This window comes from Podarcis liolepis, assembly GCF_965112155.1.
Source record: "Podarcis liolepis genome assembly, chromosome: 6".
NCBI classification, from domain to species: Eukaryota; Metazoa; Chordata; class Lepidosauria; order Squamata; family Lacertidae; genus Podarcis; species Podarcis liolepis.
In genome coordinates, this window is record NC_139559.1 from 98,836,212 (window position 1) to 98,853,190 (window position 16,979).

At 51.0% G+C, this 16,979-nt stretch overlaps 1 protein-coding gene and 1 long non-coding RNA gene across 2 annotated transcripts; one reads left to right on the plus strand and one right to left on the minus strand.

Annotated features, from left to right (window-relative positions):
• Positions 1–94: 94 nt before the first annotated feature.
• Positions 95–11,968, minus strand: PHGDH (phosphoglycerate dehydrogenase). The gene is made up of 12 exons (XM_083507161.1): positions 11,738–11,968; positions 8,128–8,279; positions 6,740–6,805; positions 6,027–6,081; positions 5,815–5,913; positions 5,510–5,642; positions 4,666–4,814; positions 3,690–3,842; positions 3,009–3,141; positions 1,604–1,731; positions 987–1,209; positions 95–323 (listed from the first exon to the last, which is right to left on the minus strand). The coding sequence occupies exons 1-12, from the start codon at positions 11,876–11,878 to the stop codon at positions 175–177; spliced, it is 1,581 nt and encodes a 526-aa protein (XP_083363287.1). The 5' UTR covers positions 11,879–11,968; the 3' UTR covers positions 95–174.
• On the plus strand, positions 11,956–15,670 carry LOC310708663. Its single transcript, XR_014527134.1, has 3 exons — positions 11,956–12,193; positions 12,233–12,437; positions 14,672–15,670. It is a non-coding gene; the product is annotated as an uncharacterized lncRNA (long non-coding RNA).
• Positions 15,671–16,979: the final 1,309 nt, after the last annotated feature.

The following is a 16,979-nucleotide window of genomic DNA, read 5'->3' on the forward strand; positions in this document are numbered from 1 at the left end:
CTGGAGGTGCACTCCATTGTCTCTCAAGACAGACCGATATCAACAAAAATGTTACCCCTCGGCTCTTGTAGCTCAAGGATGCAGTGGACAGCAGTTTTTGCAAATTCTTTTTATTGGAATGTGCAACATTTAATTAAGGAACCTTGCTGGCCCTGCCAGGTTTTGAACCACAGCTTAAAGGGCAACCTGAACAGCTTCTGTCACGTGTCGCTTCAGCTCCTGGAGGTTTTGTAGGGCAGAAGACACACTCAGGACGTTCCATGCCTGCCCAGCCACGGTGCTGGAACGGTGGTATGACAACAGCTCTGCCTTCCCCAGCAGCCCTGCAAACAAAACAACATTGAGTCCATGCATCCTAGGAGACAAATATAGTGAGATCAGACTGCTCTGTTTGGCTAAAATGGCTTCTATTGGGGGAGGAATAAGATCTAACAAAACATTGGGGCTGCAGATAATGGGAAACAGTCATGGCCGTATGCTGGGTAAGAGAAGTTTTGCACCCCTTAAGGAGTGCCCAGGTGTGGCCATCTTCCCGAGGAAGCCTGAGGGCGGCACAAACCTCTCCCTGGCAAAGAGAGACCACTTCTTCCCTTACCTGTCTACAGCTGCTCTCTGCACCTGCCCTTCCCTGCATCTGTTCCCCACCCTTGAGGTTTTCCTTGCTGGTGTCTTCACCCAACCATCCCCAGAGGTTTCCCATTTCCTGTTCATCCCACCCAGGATCCCTGCCTCCTCCTCTTCACCCCAATCCTTCCTCATCCGTGGGGCGTTAGAACCCTCAGGCACTGGCACATGTCCTTCCAGGGTTGGAGCAGCAGCCCCTGGGCAGAGTGGCTGGCAGGAGAGGGGCAATCCCAGGCCTGACAAGCTCCGTCCCAGCAAAGCACTCTTCTGTTACACGGCCCTGGAGAGTGAGAGACAAGGGTTTCCCCGTGCCAATTGTTAGATTAGGGAGCTCTGACAGGGAAGAGGAGGCCTCTCCTTACCAAGGACGGTTGGCAACAGGCTGGCATCAGAGGTCTTGGCTCTGTAGAACAGCAGAGTGCCGGAGAGGGGAACATGCTGTTTGAAGACGGCTCCGCTGAGTTCATGCAGGACAGGAGTGCTGCCTTCCACAGACCCAACTAAGACATAGGGTGACTCTTGTGCAGAAAGTTGCAGCAGGGCCTCGTCACTACCCAGGGCTCTGCCACTGTGGGTTGTGGTGATCTGCAGGGGGAAATGGCAAAAGAGATGCAGAGCCTGTTCATTGCAGAGGAGATCTGCTTCCAGATTCCCTCTCTGGGGAACTCGAGGCGAGCTCAGCTCTTGCCCATCATGGACAGGGAACAGCAAGGCCCCTGCTGAGAGGGCAAGTGTAAAATCTGCTCAATGGACAGAAATTCAGTATGTGAAACTGAGCCACATATCTGTGCTGAGGAAGCTGCACCAGTTGAGTTTCTGACTGTTTTGCAGCTGCAAAGATAAAAACCATGTCGGGGGGGGAGGGAGACGCCACCCTCTCCTGAGCAGACCAAAGGAAAGGCTCAAAGACCCCACTGCTACGTCGAGGCTCCCCAAGGAGCCGCCCTAGGGACCTGTCAGCGGAGGGCACCAGACGTACCTTCAGCCCAGATTCCTGTGCCAGGAGAAGCCCATTGACAAGGTTCGCGTCCTTCTGCACAGTCTCCTTAAGGAGACCGATGGCCACAGCAGGGCTCAGGTAGCTGCCCGCCTTCTGCAAGGTTGCGCCTAGTGAGTGTGACAGGCATGGTCAGTTAATTTTAAAAGTGTCCTGCGTGTTTCCTGTCCTGTCCTCACCCTGCAACCAGAAGACGTGTCAATGAAGAGACCGGCCCATCTGATCAAGGGCTGTGCCAGAACCAGACACCCCAATCAGCAGGACCCTGGGGCCTGACTTGCTTCTTGGCGGTATCTGTGAAAAGCAACACGGGGGCTGCTGCCTCTCACTAGCTCCCCTCCAGTGGGAATCGCGAGACAAAAGCCGCCGGGTGGGCTAACAGCCCCCCACCCCTTTCCCTTTACACAGGCCCCATACGGGCACCTTAAATAGCTGTGGGAAAGGTTCACTTGCTCAGCCATCAGGCTGCTGTTAAAGGGTCAGCATCAGGGCCCGTAAACGAGCCCACAAGCCTCACTGCAGCAGCGGCAGCAACACATCAAGATCCCATTGCTTCTCCCCAACTGCAGCACTGCAGCAACGGAGCACATGCTCATCTCTTCTGTGTGTTCATTAGTACCACCCAGGACAGACTGCTACCGGTTAGCGGCTCATGTTTCCTTAGCAGCAAGAACAGAGGGGGGCGCAGGCAGTTAGGGGCAGGCCTCTCCCACCAAGACCTTGTGGACTTGGCAGAAGAGCAGGGAGGAGGGAGAAGAGCAAGCACACGCCAAGGCAGCAGGGCCTGCGAGAGGCAAGTTGAGGGGAACGAAGCAGCATGGCGAGGAGGAAGAAAGGCCAGAGGAGGAGGCAAAGGAGAAGCTTTCAAGAGGGCTGCAGAACAACTGATAGAGCATGTGGGGGGGGGATCTGAGCCCCCCCCCCAGGCTGGGCCTACAGCTCCCAGGACCCGTGCCAGCCGTGGGCCACATTGGCGTGGAGTTGGGAGTCCAACCAGAGCGAGGTTTCCCCAGCCTTGTGGTAGCTAAATAAGCAGGGCTCTGTGTCTTCTGCACCAGCACGTAAAGGAGGACCCGATACAGGATTCAGCTCCCTGAGAACCTTGGATGTTCCTACATATAGAAAAACAAGTTTGCACTCATCATGGTTGCAGCAATTGCCTTAAAAGTAAATGGTTCATGAGTGGCAAAACTCATTGATATGGGTTGCAAAATTCAACTGTTTTTCACACAGAATGAAGAAGGGGTTTTAAAGCACAAGAACACAGAACCCTGCACTAAGGAGAGGTGAGAGAGCAAAAGCAGAGGGGTAAATCGACTTAGGCATTTAAAAAATAAAACCCGACAGGATCTCCAGCCCAGTGCTGCTCCTGGATCTCTCCTCTCACCGTGAGTGACAACCTGAACGCCTCCATTCACTGGGTGGCTCAGTGCCTGCAGCACAGTCCCCAGGGCCCTGGCCAGGGCAATCCATGGCTTGGTATGAGGTGCGTATGCACTGTGGAGAGCTTGGCCATTGACCTGAGGGAAAGAAAAAACCTCTGCTCCATTTCTCCTGCTTGTACTGCTTGGGATCCAAGCCCCAATGACAACACTTTTAAAGAAGGGCAGTGGTTCTCCTTCTGCCTTCCTGCAAACCGACCCAGGCATCCATCCAAAGACCTTGCCTGGGCTCACTTCGACTGTTGCTATCATTTGCTAAGCAGTGATATTGGCAGTTGAAGAGTGCAAATGCTGAGCTTGCTGGATCAAAGCGGGACACTTGCTTTGCAAAGAAGTTGAGCCAGGCTGCCACGTGACACTTTGCAAGTCTGCCAAGTTGCACTGCAGAATATTTTGCTTTATCTAACAAGCTTGTCTTTAAACAAGCGTTGAGAAAACCAACATGCTCATGCTTTGCAGAACAGCTATTTTGCATCTTAAATTGCTAAAAAGCTCAAATTTTAGAAAACAAAACAAAAAAGAACAAAAAAACCCCAAAATAAACCACAGATTTAAACTAAAAACCGTTTTTAAGATTAATTTTATAAATTGAAAAACAAGAAGAACAACTGAAGAGAAGGACTCACGGCGCCAACCAGTGCCCTGCCCTGGGCCCAGTCCACTATTTGCACTGCAATCTCCCTGCCACAGCGACTCTGCGCTTCTCTGGTGCTGGCACCCAAGTGGGGGCAGCAGATGACATTGGGGTGGTTTACCAAGGCCTTGTTCGTGGGTGGCTCCTGGAGGGGGAAGAAGAAGAGCCAAGTCGGTTACTAAGACCTGCCTTGCAGCCACAAAGCATTTCGTCCGGCTCCCTTGTCCAAGCTGATCTCTCGCGGACGGCCAGTGAAGGGGAATGTTGGGAGATTCAGGACAGACAAAAGGAAGTCCTTAACACAGCGCAGAGTTAAACTACGGCAATCGCTCCCACAGGAGACAGTGGTGGCCACCAATATGGAGGACTTTGGAAGAGGACGAGGCAAATTCCTGGAGGAGAGTAGCTATCAAGGGCTACCAGCCACGAGGCAGCCATGCTACTGAAGGCCAACGGCTGGCAACCATGGGAGCGGAGGGGGCTCTTGCGCTCCTGTTCTGCTGGCCGGCTTCCCACAGTCATATGGCTGGCCCCTGTGAGAAAAGGATGCTGGGCAAGACGAGCCCCAGGCCTGATCCAGCAGCCACACTCTTCTGTTCTCACACCCTCAAGCCCAAGGCTGCAAAGATAGCCATCTTCTCTGGGAAGCAAGGGAGGAGTCCTGGAGCCCTTTCATGCTTCCACATTCAGCCAAGTCCTGGCAAGGCTCAGGCGCTCGCTCCAAAGGCTTCCCTCACCAGCAGCCTTTCCTCCGCGAGCCTCTTTGGTGCGGCTGATCTGTGCCAGGGGAGCAGAAGGGCTGCCTGCTCTAGGGCAAGGCACTGGATGAGACCCTCTTGCCACAGGCTGGCATTCCAACAACCACACAAAAGCAAGAAGGGCTCGTGTGCAGCCTGAGGCGTTGAAAGAGATCCTGGTGGCAACCCAAGGAAAGCCAGGGAATGAAATCCAATGCCCAAGCACCTCACCTCTGTGAAGACATCTAGGGCTGCTCCCCCACACTGGCCAGACTGCAGGGCCCGCAAAAGGGCACCCTCATCCACAATGCCTCCTCGGGCGCAATTGATCACCTGGACCCCACGCCGGCACTGAGCAAAGGTGGCGTCATTCAGGAGCCCTGGAAAGAAGGCAGCCATCAAAACACAGGGGGCAGCAGCTCCCACGCCACTCCAGCCGCAGCCAGCCTTCCTGAGGAGGGGGGGGCAAAGCGAGCCCACCATCCCCTGGGCTGCTTTTGGGCTGCGCGTCTATGATGACCACACTCCCAAATGTAGATGGGTGCCACCCTGGAAATCAAGCTTTCAGTTTCATAAAGAAGGAAGCAGTTTTCTAATCCTAAAGTTGAAAAATTTGAAAAATGCATAGAGTGCCAGGAGAAGTTTCTGACGCTTTCCTGCATATTAACTCTTTGCTTCTCTGCATGCGTAACAGAAACAGAATTATGAAAAACAAGCCATCAGGCAAACATCATTATTATTATTATGGCAGCAGCAATACAGCTTTTCCTCTGCTGCCTTTCTGCACCAGCTGTATGTCTCCCACTTGAGGCGATCCACTGACTTTTCTTTCTGGCAGCACCCTTCCTCCCTCACATCCATGATCCACCTTCTGCACTCCCATGCGAAGGCTCTGCTGCTTCAGCCAACTTCCCACGCCCAAGCAAGTTGTGGGGGCTCCTCAGTCCCCCCCCCCAGTCCTGCTGCCCCATTCGTGGTGGAACCAGGCAGCTTCCCAGTGGAGCACTCTGCAGGCACACAAGCAGCCCCGGACCCTGCAGGATCACCTCTGGCAGTCCCCAGGGGCACCCCTTACCTGTGGTGGAAGGCAGCAGAGGGGTGTGGACGGTGATGAAATCACACAGCGGCCAGACTTGTTCCAAAGGCAGCTGCTCAACTCCAAAAGCAGCAGATTCCTCGGGAGTGATGATGGGGTCGTAGCCTATGGTCTGAAGGCCAAGGCAGAGAGAGACCTTTAAGGTCGCTGAGATTCCCCACCCCATCTCAACACCCCCAGCATGGAAGAGAGGCACAGGGCCTCTTGAGAAGGCAACGGATCAGGGCCGCAGGATGTGCCTCCTCCAGACCACAAGTGGTCCCCCTCTGTAAGGGCATTCTTACCTTCATGCCAAAGGACTGCATCCGGACAGCCACTTCTCGTCCAATCCTGCCTAGGCCAAGAATGCCCAGTGTCTTCCCCTGAAGCTCCATCCCCATGAACTAAGGCAAAAAGCACACCTCCATGTGAGAAGATGGCAGGCCTTGCCTGCGCAGCGTCCTTCCTGCGCCCCAGCAGCGCAGCGGGAGATGGAGACCCCAACCCAGCCTCCTACCTTCTTTCGATCCCATTTCCCTTCCTTCATTGAAGCTGCAGCTTGTGGGATTTGCCTGAAATGAAAGACTCCAGCTTAGCAGGTTCCAAGAAGGGCCCAAGCCAGAGCAGAGGAGTCATCTGCATGTCTTCTTCTCTTGGACATGTTGGTGCGGAAGATTTAAGATTGTTTTGGTTGTGGGGAAGCTCATTTTCCCAAAGGTAGGAATGGCCTGTGTCCAAAAGAGACACAGCTATGGAAATTTTCACAAGTGTGCTTGTGTTTTGTTTGTGTAACAAAACCTAACCGCTACTTCTTATGAGGCAAAGGAACTGCAGGAGGAGGAGATTTGGAGTAGACCAGTGGCAGGGAATGGCTTCACCCCTTCCCTATTCTTCTAGAATCCACCTCCCAAAAACATCCCCTTTCCCAAACAGGGTTTCAGACGTGTATGCGAGGGCCCCTTTCTGCATGGGAACGTGTAGCTTGAAGAGACGGGTTTCAGCAGAAAAATAACAGGAGGGAAGGGTGAGGCACCCCTCCAAAGCTGCTTTTCTGTGACAAGAGGGGGCTGCCCTAGTTCTATGGAGTATGTCTGCACAGAGAGTGTGCAGCTCCATGTGAAACATGTCGTTGGGGGGAGCTACAGGTTCTTCTCAAGCCCAAAGAGATGAGTGCGGTGCAGCTGGTGCTTCTGGAAGGCCCTGTTCTCTTCCCAGAGCCCCATCACCTACCTTGCCAGGCTCATGACCATGCCACACGTCAGCTCGGCCGCACTGAGGCTGTTGCCAGTCGGTGTGCTGAGGAGCAAAACAAAAGCAGAGGAAGTTGGGTGGAGCCCCTGGCAAAAAGCTTCAAGGCCCCCCAACTCTTCCACAATGAGAGCTGTGAACTCTGTGCCTGCTGTTCTTCAGAGACAGCAAATACTCCCTGGCATCCCTCTTGTGTAGACCTTTAGGGCTCACCCACACCTGCCCACCAAGGCACAGGTCAGTACTCAAAAGCTCCGTGTCTGAGCACACACACCCCACTCCCTGTGGACACATGAGACAACTTTCCTCCCAAGTTCTGCTTGTACAAATTTGGGCAAAGCTAGCAATGCATCTAAATCCCCCTAATGAGCATGATGTGTTATCACCTGAAATATTCCTCACAGGCAGAATAATACTTTGCTCCCTCTCCTCCTGTGGTGCAGTTAGGAGGAAGAAGCTGTTGCTTTAATTTTCAGTAAATTGCAATTACCCAATATAGCTGAACTGAGAAATATGATTAGTGTTAACTGTGGTTAAGGGAGACAAGTACAGCTCGCCCTCCCCCCTTGCCATGCCAAGGATCATTCAGAGTTACATGGCACTAGGGAGCACAGCTCAACCACAGGGGGAAATCCCTGTCCCTGGGACTGAATGTTCTGGCAGAGAGCCCACCTCCAAACAAGCTGGAATGTTTGCAGAAGAGGGCAACCAAGATGATCAAGGGACTGGAAACCAAGGCATATGAGGAACGCTTGAGGGAGGTGGGTCTGTTTAACCTGGAGGAGACTAAGAGGACACAGGGTAGCCATCTCCAAATATCTAAAGGGCTGTCACATGGAAGATTAAACAAGCTTGTTTTCTGGTACTCCTTGGCAGTGGTGCCTGCTCTGTGGGGCACCCTTCTATCAGATGTCAGAGATTAACAATTATATGACTTTCCGAAGACATCTGAAGGCAGCCCTGTATTGGGAAGTTTTTAATGTTTGATGTTTCACTGTGTTTTTTATATGATGATGGAAGCTATCTAGACTAGCTGGGGCAACCCAGTCATAGGGGTGAGGTATAAGTAGTATTATTAGTTCAACGGTGGAACAGACACCCTCAGGAGGCGGTGGACTCCCCTTCCTTGGAGCGTCACAGGCTGCTTCGTGAGATTCCCGCATTGCAGAGAGTTGGACTAGATGACCCTTCGAACCCTACAAATTTACGATTCTATGAACTACGTTGTGCGTGTGTGACTATGTGTGGGGGGGATACCTTGGGGGGTCTTGAACTAATAGGTTGTTGGCCTCCACCTTCTTTGGACACCCTTCCTGCCAGGCTTCCTCTGATCTTGTGACACCCCTGCGCCCATGTGAGAAGCGGCTTACTTCATGACCAGGATTCCTTTCCTCGTAGCGGCATCGACATCCACATTGTCCACGCCAGTCCCGGCTCTACCAATGACCTGCAGCTTCTCAGCAGCATTGATGACCTCTGCAGTCACTTTGGTGGCAGATCGCACAATGAGCCCATCGCAGTCCTAAAGAAATCACAGCAGGAGTGAGCAAAGGGCTGCCTGGAGAACCGGAAGCCAGCAGGGAGGCTGGCGGAGGAACAGGGCTTAAAAAATTGAAACCATTGGCCAAGGCAACAAATATTTTGCACCAATAGCCAAATTCTCTAAGGTGCATGAAAGACGTCTTACGGTATGCAAATTCAGAAATTTGAATGCCATGCTTTAATTTATGCAAACGTAGCTACTAAGGTGGGACTATTATCTGGGGGTTTGACTCTGAAATGTCTGAAGGCCAAGGGAGGCAGGATTAGACCACGCTAGGTGCAGAACTGAGGTAAATAATGGCTCTTGATAGGTACATGTGTGGATATAATATGCCAGCAGTTCCTCAGCTCAGTCTCCAGCCACACAGCCGCTTGTGAGAGAGAGAATGGGAAGAGACGCACAGAAGTGTTACCAGGGTTGCGCTATGAGCAAAGAGTCAGCAAAAGTCAAGTTGGGCACTATGGCACCATGGGCACAAAATCTCCCAAAGAAGTCCCACCTTTAGGTAACAGTAGCAGGCCATCTGCTTCCAGTTCTGGGATCTCTCTCCTGCAGTAGACCTGGGGGAAGAAGCTGTTCTACCATGATCAGGTGAGGCCTGGCTTTGAGGGCTCCATGCCAAGCGAGTACCCCAGCATCTGTCCCCAAATGCAGCTGAGCTAAGGCAGAAAGTCAAAAGTGCAGCCAAAATATGGCCAGAGAAACCCAAAATGCAAATTCCAGGTGCTCTGCAATGACTGTCACGCAGGCTGCATGGGATGGCTGGCCTCTGGTGGCTGCCCAGATACTTCAGCAACTGGCTGCCTATCCACAGGGCTCAGCCAAGAGTCCATTGAACCAGGGTCTGTGCCCTCAGCCTGGCTCAATTCAGGGTGCTGGCTTTGATTTTGAGAGGCTTTAACCCTCTGAACCCAAGGGAAAAGCCTCCTCCCTTGGGCCCCTTGACAGATCGTCAAGTTCACTCACAAGACCATCTGGGAGCTACTTTCAGCCACAAAGGATGGGCACAATAGTGCCACATAGGGCTGCCCATTCCACAAGGGCAGAATCTCGCCATTCAGCTAGGATGGCTTTCAGTGGCATGGAGTATAGACAGTGTGCACAGACACATGCATGTACAAATGCACTGTTGTTTGGCTTTTGCAATTTATGTTGCAAAGAAGAACATTGTCACCCTCCTCACCAGAAAAAGCTGGAAAAGGGATGAGGAAGGTGTTTTCAGCCAATGTGGCTCAAGGCAGAGAGTGCTGAACGCTGACACATCAAGAGGAAAGTTAATCAAATTCTCTGCTATTAGTCTTTCAAATTCAGAGGTGTGCTGTAAAATCAGACAGGTGGAGGCAAGTTTCATTCCCGTTCCACAAGAACTGAGGCTAAACCAAGCAGATATATATTCTGCACCTTCGGCTGTTCTAAACAAGCACAAAAAACTGGGAGAGGCAGCATTTCTTTAGCGCCAGCCAGCCACATTTTAACAAAACAGCAGTTTTCCATGGTGGAATATTTTCCAGTGGTTCTCCCACAAAGCCCCTCCCTGTGAGAAATGGGAATGGGAGATTGTCTATAAATAAAGCTAAGGACCATGAAAGAGGAAAAGGTAGAGAAGCGATCAACCTGAAAACACTTTTGTCCTTCCCTAACATCTGTGGTAGGGCAACAGTGAAATATAAGGAACAAGGGGTGCAACCCTATGTGATGTTCTCCTCCAGTCCCACGGAAATGAAGGTGAGCTCCCCAAGGAAGGGGGCTTCCTGAATGAGTCCCCCCTGCATACTTTCACTTGCTCTAAGTTGGTTGAGATCTGGTATATGTAGGCATCAAAACTTATAAATATCTTAAAATAGGAAAAGAAAATGAAGGCAATGAAAAATGCAAGCATCCTAATTTCAGCATGTCTGAAGAGTTGTGTGCATGTGCTTGGATAAACTACCCGCACAATTACAATTTTTACTTTAGAGTTGTTTTGTATTTTATCCATGATGTCAAAAACTTCACACACCAAGTTTTAACTGTTCGATATCAAAATGTCGCTGCTTTTTCTTTTCTTTTTTTGAAATCATTTTTATTGATTTTACAAAATAAACTCACATTTACCACATTTAAATTTTAAAATAAAACAAGATTCTTCCAAATCTTAGGACTCCCCTCCTCCCCTCTGTGGATCCTTTACACAGTTGAACCTCGTGTTATGGATGGGATCCATTCTGGAGACCTGCCCATAACATGGAACTGACGCAAGCCGAAGCGCCACCATCTGCGCACACGCACGGCACCATTTAGCACTTCTGTGCATCCGCGAGCAGCAAAACCCAGAAGTAGCCCATTTCTGTACTTCCGGGTTGTTGTGGGACGCAACACGAAAACACGTAACCTGGACGCAACATGAGGTATGACTGTACAGTGGTACCTCGCGTTAAGAACTTAATTCGTTCTGGAGGTCCATTCTTAACCTGAAACTGTTCTCAACCTGAAGCACCACTTTAGCTAATGGGGCCTCCTGCTGCTGCCACGCTGCCAGAGCACAATTTCTGTTCTCATCCTGAAGCAAAGTTCTTAACCCGAAGCACTATTTCTGGGTTAACGGAGTGTGTAACCTGAAGCGCATGTAACCCGAGGTACCACTGTATATCTAAATCAACTGCACATTATACTTTTTCCACATTATGGTCCTCCAAAATATCCAAAGTCTTTGTAATGTTGCAAGAGTGACTAAAAGCTTGCCAAAGAGCTCTTTTAAGTGTAGTCTGTATTTGTTCCGTTCCCTATGGAGGTTTTCTCCTCTGTCCATCGCTTTCCCCATTCTAAAGGTCTCTTCTCCCCTGTCACGAGGCAGCTGGCGCTCTAAGCTATACCGGACTGGAGAGTTGTAGCCAGGAGGAAAGCGGGCCCACACCAGGAATGCTGAAGAAGAGATGGATCCAGGCCAACTCTCCCATTTCCTGGGGTTGCCAGCGCTTGTTCTGCCTTGCCCAGCTAATGAGGGAGCAAGGCATTCTTAGCGCCTGGGGCTCCCCGTCTCAGGCTTGGAAGAGGAACTAAAAAGCCCAACCATTTTCAGAGTTATCCAAGTGCCTTGACGGCATGTGGGTCACTGCAGAACCTTGCTTTCTTCCAATACAGGTTTGCCATATTTTGAAGAGCAAAAAAGAGGACACGTTTGCCGACTAGGAGGATTCTCATTTTACATACCCATGAAAAGGAGGACGTGTCCTGCAAAAGGCGGGGCAACCCTGAGATGCTAACGTGATAAACTTCTTTCCAACCCCTTGTCGCCCTTCTTTCCTCCGAGCAGGCGCCCTGCCTTGCCCCTTCCAGCTCCGGAGATGCTCCGGGCTGCTCGGGGACGGGGGGCTCTGCTTCCCGGGGCTGCCCTCGGACCTCCCCCCGCCGCGCGCCCTGCAGGAGCGGGGCCAAGGCGCCCCTACCCCGGGGCTCACCCGGATCTCGGCCAGCAGCTCCTCGGGGCTGAGCCCGGCCTTCTCCGCCACGCCGACGCCGGCCTCGCGCAACAGCCGCGGGCACGACGGGTCCAGGCTGTCGCTGAGCAGCACCTTCCGCAGCGCGCCGCCCGACGCCATGGTCCGCTCGCCGGAGAAGGCGAGGCTCCGCCGCGCGCCCTAAAGACGCCTCTCGCCGCCGCCGCCGCCGCCGCCGCCCCATTGGAGCAGGCCGGCCCCGCCCCGCCGCGCCCCTCCGGCCCGGGGCTCGGCCTCCCTCGGCCGTCTTGGCGTCCGCCCCCCTTCTTGGGTCGCTCCGGCTACTGACTGTCTGATAAATGGGGGAATCCATCAAATCGCGCCGCAGGAGCCGCGGGGTTGGCACAGAGCGCAGCTTCCTGCAGCGGACACGCCGGGCTCCCTGCAATCCGCGCGCCACGTCGGGACTCCCCGCAGGCTTTGACCCCCAGGGGTCTCTCCGGATGTTCCCATCAGCTCCGGGCAGCTTGGCCAACGGTCGGGAATGATGGGAGTTGGAGTCGTGCAACACCTGGAGGGCTCGTGCCATAACTGGTTGCCCCTTCCTTGGTGTTCTGCTTAGAAATGCTGAACTCATATCTGATGTGCAACCAACTTGGCCACTTGGGCTGCAAGACGGGCAGAGAATTCCTGCTTAAATATATGGTACAAACTGAGCTTGGTAAGGTGCACTCAATTTAAAATGCCTGATTGATAAGTACCTTATCCAAGCAAACTATACTTTGCCTTCATCTGGGACCCAGGAAAAGTTGTCGGATTCTCTTCGCAACTCAGAGAATCCTAGAGTTGGAAGAGACCACAAGGGCCATCGAGTCCAACCCCCTGCCAAGCAGGAAACACCATCAGAGCACTCCTGACATATGGTTGTCAAGCCTCTGCTTAAAGACCTCCAAAAAAGGAGACTCCACCACACTCCTTGGCAGCAAATTCCACTGCCGAACAGCTCTTAGTGTCAGGAAGTTCTTCCTAATGTTTAGGTGGAATCTTCTTTCTTGTAGTTTGGATCCATTGCTCCGTGTCCATTGCTCCGTGTTTTCTGGAGCAGCAGAAAACAACCTTTCTCCCTCCTCTATGTGACATCCTTTTATATATTTGAACATGGCTATCATATCACCCCTTAACCTCCTCTTCTCCAGGCTAAACATGCCCAGCTCCCTTAGCCGTTCCTCATAAGGCATCGTTTCCAGGCCTTTGACCATTTTGGTTGCCCTCCTCTGGACACGTTCCAGTTTATCAGTGTCCTTCTTGAACTGTGGTGCCCAGAACTGGACACAGTACTCCAGGTGAGGTCTGACCAGAGCAGAATACAGTGGCACTATTACTTCCCTTGATCTAGATGCTATACTCCTATTGATGCAGCCCAGAATTGCATTGGCTTTTTTAGCTGCCGCGTCACACTGTTGGCTCATGTCAAGTTTGTGGTCAACCAAGACTCCTAGATCCTTTTCACATGTACTGCTCTCAAGCCAGGTGTCACCCATCTTGTATTTGTGCCTCTCATTTTTTTTGCCCAAGTGCAATACTTTACATTTCTCCCTGTTAAAATTCATCTTGTTTGTTTTTGCCCAGTTCTCTAATCTGTCAAGGTCGTTTTGAAGTGTGATCCTGTCCTCTAGGGTGTTAGCCACCCCTCCCAGTTTGGTGTCATCTGCAAATTTGATCAGGATGATCAAACTCATGGCAGAAGCTAATACTGCAGCCGCTTCTGCTCTGTCCTGCCTGCAGGCTAGATGTCTCATTTTTGGTGCTTGTCACCGTCGCTCCAGGGCTAGGGGGAAAGCAGGCAGTCTCCCCCTCCCGCAGTTCCAGGACCCCCGTTTCCCACTCCCACCCCAGCACCCCATTTTCCAGCTGCTTGTGCACATAGTGGCCATCCTTCAAAGCCCTCTTTGTCACCCCGACCCCCCTCCTTTCCACACCCATTTTTATTTTTTACTGTTGTGATTTGCAAAATTGCAACAAGATGTCATGGTTACTCCTGCCTCCTCAGCGCAGGCTTCCACAGCATGCTCAGTTTCTTGCTGCTCCAATATAACCCAGAAGTGTTCATGCCTTGCAGAATTACCCTTTAGATTAGAAGATTTTAGGCCGTGCTATTTAGGGAGTGGTAGAAGAAGCAAGAGAAGTCAGGACTTGCCTCCTCCTTGCAGCCTTGACTTGCCCTTATTCTCCCATGTGGTTCAGTTGCCCCAAAATTAATAATAATAATAATAATAATAATAATAATAATAATTATAGTAATATACCCCATCCACTCTGGGCGGCTTCCAACAAACTATTAAAATACAATAATTCATCAAATATTAAAAGCTTCCCTATAAATTTATAGCTGCCTCACACAGTATAGGGTAGAAGCAGGCAAATGCTGGAATATTAAATGTGTGCTTCTACAATAACATGCAAAAGCCATCTTTGATATGAGCTCATATCTGGTTTATACTCAGTAGAAATAAAAAGGGAGCCAAGCTTCGTTGGAGGGCCACCTCATTGCACAAAGCCAATCGTTTAGCCTTTGATAAGAAATGTTGCATAACCTTTCAGTCACAGCGGTTAATCACCTCATCATGATCAATCTCTAAGATCAAGGTCAATTTCAGTATCTCCAAGCTTGAGTTTCTGCTCTGGAAGTTAATCCTATAGAGAGACACGAATAATTCTCCTGAGGCCATTTTAGTCTTGCCCAAAAGCTGGCAGGGAGAGACTGCTTAAAACAGAGAAAGTCCCACGCTGCCCTGCATACCCGGGGAAGGGAACCTCCGGCGTGAGGGCCAAATGTGGCCCATCAGGTCTCTCTGGTGGCCCTTGGACCTCTTCACAGGCCACACCCCTGGAGTGTTTTGGGGGGTGGGGTAGAAGGGGTCCTGGTACCCTGACATGGCCTCTTGCTTCCTGCAGGGAGGAAAGAAAGAAATGTGTGTGGAGCAACTGGCCGCCTGTATCAAAGGAAACCTTTCTAGTCCTTGCTGGAGCCAGTTTTGTCTCTGCCCAGCCCTGCGCACCGTGGGAAGTTTGCCCAGATGGGAACAGAGCCCTTGGACTGAAAAATCCTCCCCATCCCCATCCCAAAAATGATTAAGGAAGGCAGTAATGAGCAATGGATTCCTGCTGTCCATCACACACGGTCGCCCCTTTCTCACGTCTCATGGGTTGGCCCCAGACAAGCCTCCCAGGCTAGAGAGTCCCTGGTAGTCCGTGTTGCCTGTCCAGAAGCCCAGGTCCCTAAGGCAGAAGTGCCTGGGAAGAAACGGTTGGTGCTGAGCCTGAAAAGCTAGCTGCCCCCACGCTAAGTGGGTGAACTGGTGGACTTTAGGGGAGAAGGAAACTTACTGTTGTGGCTCCCACTTGATGGAGAACTCAAACTCAGGTCCGGGTTTCTCCCCAAATCATTAATGCTCAGATGGCTGCAAGACATGCGCAAGACGCAGCTCAAAGGCTGCACAAGGAAAAGCATTGCTGCTCATTTGACCAAAGCTGGTAGGTGTTGATAGTTAGCAGACCGGGCAACAGGCAGCCTTATCTTTCTAGCTTACAGGATGGCAGCTTATCTATTATAAGTAATACACAGGTATTTACTATAAGTTTTGAGAAAGCCATGTTGATTCATGCAGTCTTCTTTAAAAGGAATTTTAAAAATCTTTTTGTACAATTGTGCAAGATCTGTAATAAAAACAAATGGTGACTGTGTAATGCTGTGAGTCGAGCATATATGTTTGCCCAGCTTCCATCAAGAGAATTCCTCTCTCCTTGTCTCTCAGCTGATACTTCAGCTTCAGCATAAAGCGCCCAGGGGTCTCATCATGTTCCTGAGGGACAGAGAAAGGGATTCAAATCAGTCCTGAGCCTCTTACTGTTTTTTCTTTTTCCAAGGCTCCAAGTCTGTGTACACATTGCTGACTTAAACACAGCCAGCTCATTCTTTTTCTCAGTTCATATTGCAGTTGGTTTGCGGGAAACGCATCAAAATGCAGTATTTCATAAGAAATGACAGGATAGATGGGGATTTCAGCCCAAGAGTCTCCTGCAATATTGGAGAGGTTGGGGGGACAGCAAGAGTCAGTAAGTGGGGATTTCCTGCTGCAGGGAAGCTCTTGGCTTGTCTCTTCTTGCTGCTGTTTCACCAAAGCTCAGTGCTGCAGGGCTTCCTCTTGATCTCAGACTTGGACCCATTTATTCTTTCCCATAGAGACTCCTGTTCTATTTTCTGTGATAGATTTGCTGGCGGACGACAGCATGTACCATGTTGGGAGCTGAACCGAAGAATGAATTCCTGTGAAAGTGTCGCCTGAGTGGTTATGGGGGCACGTCAGTTGAATACAATAAGCGTAGGCACATCTAACTTGTGCACATTCAGTTTTACATGCCTGGCAAAAGAATTAAACAGAGGACAAGCATCCAGGGGAAAAAGACTTTGGCCTGCCTAGGTGCCCTTGAGCCCAGTGTGTGTTTTGACTACTGTATATGCAGTTTTGACTTTAGGTGTGATTCCCTAGAACGTGACCCCCCCCCATCAGTTGTGGGCTCATTGTGCTGCAGCTGCAGAGCCCGAGTTCTGCCAGATTCTCAGAGGAAGGGAGATGAAAGACTGGTACAATAAGACCCAGAGGCATTGAGAGCATTGCAGCAGATGCAAAGCATATAAACAAGGAACGACATTTTGCATGGGCAGGAGTAGCAGTGCTGCTCACTGAGTTTCAAAGCATTCAGCCTAAAGAGAAGTAACTGCCCTGGGAAAGCGAGGGCTCTCCGCCTTTTTAGAAATGCTGTGTAAGGGCAATCTGGCATGTTCTGTTCCTCGGGGGAAGGATCACTGCTGCTCTGCAAACATTGGCAGCTGCTCCAGATGAACGTGATGACGACAGAGTCAGGAGAAAGTCCAAGGTAACTGCAAACAGACAGTGGGACAAAGCTCAGCCTCAAACAAGCATGTTTTCATCTGGCTTCAGTTCTTCACACACACACAGGCCAGAGGGTCCAGTTTCCTGCCTATTTACCCAGTGGGTTATTCTGCCACAGGCAGGTTCCCGTGCCGTCTCCCCAATGAAATCAATGGAGGCTGTAGGATAGGTGAGGGAGTACAGGGCTGTTGAAGAACATCTGTCACTCACTCTCTGTCATAGAGAAGCCATTAATGTTAACTAAGTAGGTTATGCAGTAGCTTGGCTGGTTTTCTCATAAAAATGTTCTCTTCTGAACTCTAGCAGAC

Coding starts and splice junctions, on each gene's coding strand:
- PHGDH (XM_083507161.1), bottom strand. CDS start 11,878: ATGGCGTCGGGCGGCGCGCTGCGGAAGGTGCTGCTCAGCGACAGCCTG. Junction 1,210..1,603: donor CACAGGAATCTGGGCTGAAG/GTACGTCTGGTG, acceptor TTCCCCCTGCAG/ATCACCACAACCCACAGTGG. Junction 324..986: donor CCTGTTGCCAACCGTCCTTG/GTAAGGAGAGGC, acceptor TTTTGTTTGCAG/GGCTGCTGGGGAAGGCAGAG.